Source organism: Cloeon dipterum, chromosome 1 (assembly GCF_949628265.1).
Source record: "Cloeon dipterum chromosome 1, ieCloDipt1.1, whole genome shotgun sequence".
Lineage (NCBI taxonomy): Eukaryota > Metazoa > Arthropoda > Insecta > Ephemeroptera > Baetidae > Cloeon > Cloeon dipterum.
In genome coordinates, this window is record NC_088786.1 from 13,746,622 (window position 1) to 13,755,769 (window position 9,148).

The window sequence follows — 9,148 nt, forward strand, 5'->3', positions numbered from 1 at the left end:
TGTGTTGAATAGCTAAGAGGTGATTTTTGTTTGTTTTTCGACTCATACGTCGAGTTAATGCGGCGAAATTCATCCTCGCTTAATTTCCATTAATCTTTGGGTTTTAAGCTTACAATTCAACGTCAAGTTTGACGGATTTAGTTCTGTGTAACGCATCTACATCCTAATTTTGCCCCTGTTTTTGTGAGCTTCGCCCGCTTCGGTTGGTTTTAATTTTTTTTTAAACTCGAGTTAACACTATTTTAGTTTATCATATATATCATGTGTAACATTTATGGAATGGTTAGATTATATATTTGTCATTATTAACGTACAAAATATCCAAAACAGACATTAAAAATATCATTATTGTGAGTTGCTGATTACCCTATAATGTAGATAATATGTTAGATAATATAATAATACATAGATACATACCTTGAAAACGTGAATGGTATAAAAAACTAAATACAATTTTTATAAAAGTCAACTCTTTTGGTTATTAATGAATATTTTAGACACGCCATTAATTTGTATTGGTGATCCTAGACATGTCAGATGAAGCTGGAGACTCGACAGACATGTCAGGCAAAAGTGACGTGCCTGCTAAAGGGGATAAAATGAATGTGGACCAAGGAGACGCAAATAATGATGAAGAGGAAAAGAAGAAACTTGAAGACGAACAGAGGGTTAAAGAAGAAAATCGAGTAAAAGATAATTAATTCGAAAATATGGCTTGAAACACTTGTCTTTTCTTTCCCCCAGAATTATTTATTGGATTATATACGGGACACAGAGAACCGGTATCAGGAATGGGAAGTAATCAGGAAGAAGAACCTGAATGTCACGAGACCAGAGGAGTCGTACTTTAGCAAACTGGATTCAAACTTAAAGAAAAACACGGCATGTGTTCGAAAGATTGTAGGGACTCTCTAAAACTAAATTCAAGCCAAAACTTACTTCCACTTTTTCATAGAAAAATTTCACGGCAACTCAGGAAGAGGCTATCCTAAAGGACTTAAAAAGCTTGAACCTGACCAAGTACATTAGTGAAATTGCCGCCGCTTTGGTTGAAGCTAAATTGAAAATGACTGATGTGCAGGCAGCTGTCAGCATATGCTCATACCTGCACCAACACTATGCAGAGTTTACTACGCACCTGTTAGAAAACTGGCAGAAAGCGTTGACCTTCAAGAGGGATGAAAAGGTTTGATGTTAATGAACAGTAGAGAAAATATGTTTAACTTTTGTTTTGCAGGTTCCCAACATCAGCAAGTTGCGAGTGGACCTTCGTTTTTATGCTGAAATCATTCACGCTGGAATTTTCACCAACAAAGAAGGGCTGCCGTTATTGGGCACCGCCCTGACAAACTTGACCAGTTATGACAAAGAGGAGCACAACAATATCAACGTTCTCCTGAGTTTTTGCAAGCATTGTGGAGAAGACTATGCAGGTAATATGCAACATTGTTTGATGTACACAATTGCAAAAATTGTGTTGTGCTACCTTTGATATTCTCAGAAAACTGGTTGATTCACATTTTGATGGGACATCATTTTGCTTTTGCAAGAAGTGCAGTGCCTCTTTTAACGTTACACACTGGCATTTTTGTTCTATTAGCGAAAAAATTGATTTGTCTTTGTTAAATAATTGGGGTTTGGCATGGTTAAAGATAATTTTTGATTTGTATTGTTTTAATTGCTCAAATCTACACTTATGAGTCAGAAGATTAAAATGAATTCAAATATCCCTGCAGGGCTAATGCCAAGAAAAATCAGAATTCTCTCTGAAGAATTTAACATGGCAGTTCCTGTTAGCCGACTGCTCCTGCCTGAAAAGCAGAAAAATGTAAAGCAGCTATTCAAAGACTACTGTTCCAGCCTATGCAAACATTTGGTTGAGGTGAGTATCTGGGATTAATAAAATCAGGACTATGAAAAAATCTTCTAAATGGCTGCATTTAATATAAAATTTTTAGGTTCACAAAGAGCTGCGGCAGTTTGAATATCAAAATAAGAAAATTCTGCAAACTAAAGGTGAGCTCTCACCAAGCAGGAAAGCCAAGGCTGATGATCTGCATGCTGCATACAAGAAACTGTTTGAAGGAACACAATCGTTCTGCGAAATCCTTGACGAGGACATGCCTGAGCTTCAAGTTGAAGGTTTTTTATTTAATTCAACTTCACCATTCAAAAAAATTAAAGACCAACTTTTAGACATTGCTAGAAATGAAGAGCAGGAACTTAAAGTGTCGGGAGTTGACATTGAGGAATACACTAAAGAATCCCTCTTGTGGGAAAATGAGGACACAAGAAACTTTTATGAAGACCTCCCTGACCTTAAGGCCTTTGTGCCTAGCATTCTGTATAAGGACAGTGCGCAGCCTACTATCCAGCCTGAATCTGATGAGGCCATTGAGTCTAAGCTGGATGAGGAGTTGGAGGAGATTGAGGATGGAAAGGAAGAGGCGAAGAAAGAGGACACTCCCCCTGTTGAAGTCGAAGGTAAGCATCCCTTAATATAATTTTGATATCATTAAGCAAACCTTAATAAATGAAGATGACGAATTTTATCAACGAATGGTAGTTCTAAATTCAGTGTAATGAATTACATGCAATTGTCATATTTGGCCATTTTAACTCCTCATTAAACTACCCATTAAAATACCCTTAAAAATGTTGCTTTTTCTTGAGTTTTTGGCCCACGCAGTAGTCAACATTTTTTTTGTCAAGCAGTCCTAAAGTTAAAAGTAAAAGCAAAAAATCAGCAAACATGATAAGATTGAAATTTGAGGCTCTCCTCAAAAGGTAATCACAAATAGCGGAGCTATAAAGGAATGAAGATTTGTGATTGACTCAGACATATAAATACTATCTGTATGTAGTAAAAACATGTCGGCTATTGAACTGATATCCTCAAATGTGAGCTGTTTGAAACTCAATTCAATTCTTTAGAGTTGAAAGAAATCATCAACCAAGAAAGTTATTTTAGTGCTTGTAAACATTTGCACTAATTGTGTGACCAGTAGATTAGCCACGCTCAATCAAGTTACTGCTTCTGATTGAACTGACCAACAAATGTTTTAACTTGAGCCTCAAATTTTGTATCATTTTGTGTTGATAAACAAATATATTTTGGAAGAAAAAAACTCCCTTTCCTCTTGAAGCTCATCCCTTAACAACATGAATCTAGAGAGGGGTCCCAAAAAACAGTGAAAATATGAAATCTTTGCTAAAACAGGAGAAAATAGAAATCTAACCAAGGATGGCTAAGTCGGCTATTTGTACTTAGCACTGCTATCATTAAATTATAAATTTATTTCGATCTAATGCTGTACAAATCTGACTTCTAAAATAATATCTATATACTTTGGTTTTTCAAAGTTTGCTTAGAGTAGTTCTTACAATAAAGTAGGTTTTAAGGTCAGCCTATATAATCCATGTTCCCTTGTACTCGTTACGGGGAAATCAATGAAAGTTGCTAAGTTCAAAAATCCACTTTAGAACCCGAGGAGCCCGAGACAGTTTCAAACGCAAGTAACAAGATCGTGATGGATGCATTTGTGAACCACTTGATGAACTGCGTCAATCGGAACCTGGTTGACAACGCCGCCTCTGAGTTTGTTCTCAGTCTAAACACGCGGGTGAACCGAAAAAAGCTGGTGAGGTGTCTATTTGGCGTGCAGCGCACCAGGACCGACCTGCTGCCCTTCTTCGCCCGACTGGTTGCCACCCTGCACCCCTGCATGCCCGACGTGGCCACCGACTTGGCCCTCCGGCTAAAGCAGGATTTTAAGTATCACTTCAGGAAAAAGGTTTATAAATTTACCTGATGGCTCTGATTGCTTCTAAAGCTTTATTTTTAGGACCAAATCAACATTGAGTCGAAGATCAAAGTGGTCAGATTCATCGGGGAAATGGTCAAGTTCAAAATGTATTCCAAAGTGGAGGCTCTGTACTGCTTGAAACTGCTTCTCCATGACTTTACGCACCACCACATTGAAATGGCGTGCAACCTGCTCGAGGTTTGCGGAAGATATCTGCTTCGATCCTTGGACACTCATCAACGGACCAAAGTCTACTTGGTAATCTTATAATCATACCAGATCGGTTCATTAACTTTATTTGCTATTAGATAAATCAATTAATGAGTCAAGTTCACTTTCAATGAGTTAATTTTTAATAATTTTAATATATGGAATTTGTAGGGATGATTATGATAGTGTTTTTGAACCAAACCTTCAATTTGAAATAGTATTTTTTATTTCATCCCCCAATAAAATGGGAAATAAACTGGATTCTTATTGCAATTAATGTCACTCCAGGAGCAAATGATGAGGAAGAAATCTGTGATGGCACTCGATTCGCGATATGTGACCATGATCGAGAACGCTTACTACCAAGTGGACCCTCCTGAAGTTAGCCCAAGTCAAATGCGCGAAGAACTGCCACCGATGCATGAGTACATCCGCAAATTGCTATACCTGAACCTGAACAAACAGCCCGTCGATAAAACCCTGCGGCAAATGAGAAAGCTTAACTGGAATGACGCGGATGTTGCAGCATATGCGGTCAAATGCATGACTCACGTTTGGAACGTCAAATACCTAAACATTGGCTTCTTGGCCAGTCTCTTGGCAGGGCTGGCTGCATATCAGGTCAGCATGAATTCTGAAATTAAATTATGCTTGAAGGCGTGTAAGATAGGTGTGTGTGTTCGGGAGTCTTTTAAGGGTAATTGTCAATTTTACCGACTTTATTTCTCCATCCTGAATTTTACATATGTTGTTAGGGGTGTTTCATAGTGTGTAACCTGAAATTTTGAGCAAAAAATTCGGGGGCTTTTGTTGGGAAATCGCGATTTTCGAAAACGGAAAATTTCAGATAGTAAATCCGAAATATCAAGGTATCTTCGGTCCAGATTGGAATTTCGATGTAGTTTTTTCACCTCCACACGTAACTTTTTCAGTAAAACAAATTTGCCATTGGTAAAAAATTTGTAGGTCAAAGGTCAAGGTCACAAATTCGCGTGCCAAATGTTTGGTTAAAAATATCGCAAAATACGCCCCCTCGGATTTTTTTCATGAAAACGTAAAAAATGTAGCCCTGAATTTGTAGAATCGAATGGTGAAGAGAAATCGATGGAGACTCTAATAGATCGCGAGATATTTTGAATTTAAGGAATCGTGTCGGGCGTCCGGCACGATGACAATATCATCCGGCGATTTTACTTTCGTAATTTACGTCGGAATTTGATATGTAACCCACATGTTATGCATATGATTACCTAGAAAAATAAACGAGCTTTCTAGTGGTGTGCTTAAATTTTGTTTTGGTTTCAAACTTCTCAAGAAATAGCGGCGCGCGAAAATAAAATATAAATATTTCAAATTTTGATATTTTTGTAAATCTCAAATCTCGGGTTCTAACCATAAGAATTGCAAAAACTACCCACCGTTGGACTCGTCTCGACCTTCCCTAACCAGCTGAAAGGTTTAGGGGTGTTTACCCTCCACCCCTAAATTGCTAAACTTCAACCCCCTAGAAAAAAACAAAAAAATGTAGCGTCTTACAGTTAGGGGTGGAGGGTAAACACCCCTAAACCTTTCAGCTGGTTAGGGAAGGTCGAGACGAGTCCAACGGTGGGTAGTTTTTGCAATTCTGATGGTTAGAACCCGAGATTTGAGATTTACAAAAATATCAAAATTTGAAATATTTATATTTTATTTTCGCGCGCCGCTATTTCTTGAGAAGTTTGAAACCAAAACAAAATTTAAGCACACCACTAGAAAGCTCGTTTATTTTTCTAGGTAATCATATGCATAACATGTGGGTTACATATCAAATACCGACGTAAATTACGAAAGTAAAATCGCCGGATGATATTGTCGTCGTGCCGGACGCCCGACACGGATCCTTAAATTCAAAATATCTCGCGATCTATTAGAGCCTCCATCGATTTCTCTTCACCATTCGATTCTACAAATTCAGGGCTATATTTTTTACGTTTTCATGAAAAAAATCCGAGGGGGCGTATTTTGCGATATTTTTAACCAAACATTTGGCATGCGAATTTGTGACCTTGACCTTTGACCTACAAATTTTTGACCAATGGCAAATTTGTTTTACTGAAAAAGTTACGTGTGGAGGTGAAAAAACTACATCGAAATTCCAATCTGGACCGAAGATACCTTGATATTTCGGATTTACTATCTGAAATTTTCCGTTTTCGAAAATCGCGATTTCCCAACAAAAGCCCCCGAATTTTTTGCTCAAAATTTCAGGTTACACACTATGAAACACCCCTAACAACATATGTAAAATTCAGGATGGAGAAATAAAGTCGGTAAAATTGACAATTACCCTTAAAAGACTCCCGAACACACACAGGTTTGAAGTCAATTCTATGACATTTAAAAAGGCCAGATAAGAAACAGTCTGAATATTAAGAAGTATTCCTAAAAAATTGCCACCATCTGAAACAACATTATTTTAGTTTCCCTTTATTTAAAAAAATCACTTCTTGTTTAAACGTTTCATCATTATCGATGCAGTGTTATAGATAGTTTCGCTTAATTAGTGATTGAGAACTAAACTTTGCTGTCAAATGTGAATCATGAAATTTCAAATAATGAAACTTTTTTTCTTTCAATCGAAATTGGCAGTATGAAACTCTTTTGGTGCGCCTTAAAATATGTGTCTTTGAATCTAAAATATTTTCTATTATTGGAGCAGAGGTCACTGAAAATTTGTGTTTCACTCTTTCAGGACGCCGCTGCAACGCAAGTGGCTGATGGCATTTTTGAAGAGGTTCGGCTTGGAATGGAAATGAACCATCCCAAATTCAACCAGAGGCGCATTGCAGTTATAAAATTCCTTGGTGAACTCTACAACTACAGACTGGTGGAAGGCGGTGATATATTTAAGGTTTGTTTTGTATTGGAAAGTGCGGGGTCAGCTATTTTTTTTCTTTAAACTTTCAGGTGTTGTACTCACTTATCACGTTTGGCGTGAGTGAGGACCAAGAGAATCCTTCGGTGCTGGACCCACCTGAAAACCTGTTCAGACTCAGGCTGGTCTGTGTTCTCCTGGACACCTGCGGACAATATTTCAACAGCGGCAACAGCAAAAAGCGGCTTGACTACTTCTTCGTATACTTCCAAGTAAGTTCAACTGCAGGAAAAATGTGAATATTCAAATCCCTAAAAATACATTTAATCTTTATTTTGGTTAAAATACAGATACTAGTTACAAATAACTCTAGGAAATCAAATTTGTAAGATAATTCAACTAATAGCTGTGCACATCGTATAAACTTCAATAATATGTTACTGTTTTGTAGAGTTGACAAAATTTTAAAAATAAAAATACATTGTTGCAAACGCCAGAAATTTCATATTGGGCCTGATAAATAATTTCTTAATCATTACACCCGTTTACCGCCAACAGAACTACTACTGGATGAAGCGTTCTCATCCAATGTGGACCGAAGACAATCCATTCCCGCTCGGGGTGGAGTACATGTATCGGGACACGTTAGGCACGCTGCGGCCGAAGATGCGGCTACACAAGGACGTAGAGGCGGCCAAAGAGGACGTGAAGAAGCTGCAGGAGAAGCTGATGGCTATGCTGCCTAAGGAGCAGCCCAAAGAGGTGGCTGCTGGATCCGGTGGGGGCGGCCTGGCTCCCATCGCAGAGACTGCGCAGGAGGAGGAGGAAGAAGAGGAGTGGACGGAGGAGCAGCGGCGGACGCCTGACCTGCGGCCCAAAGCCAGGGGCCAGAGGCTCAGTCTGCACACCATTCCAGAAAACGAGGAGGACCTTGACGGGCAGATCATTGAGGACACTTCAGACAATGAAAATTCAGAGCAGCAGGAGGTGGCCCAAGAGCACACTGAGAGCTACTCGCAGTCTCAGGCAAGCATCATCATTAAAACACATCATTATAGCTATTACTTTCCATTTTTCTTCTTTGACAAGTTGCATCAAATCAAAACTTTTGAAATAAAGATTTGAAAAATATTTCATAAACTCTTTCAGCATTTTTGTGTATATAAATTGAACTATTCTATTTTAACTATTTTTTTACTGGTTGCTAAGGATTTAAATTGTTAACTATCATGTACAGGGAGATGACATGGCACTGACAGGAGATGACGTTGAGTTCCCTGCAGACTCAGAACCAGACATAGTAAGCGATCCGTTGGTGGACAACTATCCACAGCGTATCGAGTGCCCTGAAGATAATGACTTTATGGCTGCGTTTGACAAGATGATCTCCGAGAACATCCAAGAAAGAATGAAAGAAACAGTGAAGCCGCCTCGGGTTGATATCTCGGTCCCAATGAATCTGAAGAGCAGTTCAAGCAAAAAGGGATATGGTTGGTGTTGTTGTCCTTTTTTTAATTCTCTAAACATTTTACTCGTTTTTCAGACCAGCTGCTAATGGAGCCAAAAGAGTCGACCGAGGAGAAGACCATGAACTTTGTGCTGATGGTGAGGAAAGGTAACAAGCAACAATTCAAGAATTTGGAGGTGCCCATCGACTCAGAGTTGGCTCTGAATTTGAAAAATCGAGAGGAGGTATGCAGAAATGACTCTTTGTGTCCTTGTTTCTTAACTGTTATTGCGTAGGCTGAGCGAGCTGAGAAGAAGAGAGTGAAGAAGTTAACGCTGGATATAAACGAAAGACTGGAAGAGGAGGACTACCAAGAGATGTTGGCACAGTTGCAAAGACCTGCGACTGTTGTGACAAGCAGGGAACGTAGGCCAAAATACCAGCACCAAAAGGGTGCTCCTGACGCAGATCTCATATTCGGTTCTAAAAAGGTAGAGACCCAACATTTAATTTCCTAAAACAACTGATGGTAATTAATATTTTTCAGTGAGTTTAGTTTCCTACTAGCCGACAGGCTTTGCAACAAAGTAAAATGTAAAACTGTCAAGAAGATTCACAATAAATAATATCGTTTATTTTGAATGAAAGGCGGTTTAATTCAAAAAGTTAGAATATAACCTAGTTTAAATCCTCTTCAAAAATTGGGCCTCTTTTCCTCTTTAAATTCAGTTTATCGTTTTGAGCATAGAACAGCTACTTTCTTATTAAATGTGAAGTGCATCATACAGTATATTTATTTGATGATAGATTTGTCAATCTTAGGAAAAATTA

General features: G+C 38.4%; 1 protein-coding gene across 1 annotated transcript; it reads left to right on the forward strand.

The window, feature by feature from the left end:
• The first annotated feature begins 46 nt into the window (after positions 1-46).
• Positions 47-8,956, forward strand: Upf2 (UPF2 regulator of nonsense mediated mRNA decay). Its single transcript, XM_065491554.1, has 18 exons — positions 47-202; positions 529-686; positions 745-900; positions 956-1,186; positions 1,238-1,433; positions 1,737-1,882; positions 1,959-2,142; positions 2,197-2,484; positions 3,484-3,794; positions 3,846-4,064; positions 4,305-4,637; positions 6,748-6,906; positions 6,963-7,142; positions 7,429-7,896; positions 8,108-8,360; positions 8,414-8,562; positions 8,614-8,808; positions 8,865-8,956. The coding sequence occupies exons 2-18, from the start codon at positions 531-533 to the stop codon at positions 8,865-8,867; spliced, it is 3,627 nt and encodes a 1,208-aa protein (XP_065347626.1). The 5' UTR covers positions 47-202; positions 529-530; the 3' UTR covers positions 8,868-8,956.
• The last annotated feature ends 192 nt before the right edge of the window (positions 8,957-9,148 follow it).

Bases quoted from the DNA above. Each gene is read 5' to 3' on its own strand.
- Upf2 (XM_065491554.1), top strand. From the start codon at position 531: ATGTCAGATGAAGCTGGAGACTCGACAGACATGTCAGGCAAAAGTGAC. The intron at 901-955 runs GTAGGGACTCTC...ACTTTTTCATAG, and splicing joins CGGCATGTGTTCGAAAGATT to AAAAATTTCACGGCAACTCA. The intron at 2,485-3,483 runs GTAAGCATCCCT...AATCCACTTTAG, and splicing joins TCCCCCTGTTGAAGTCGAAG to AACCCGAGGAGCCCGAGACA.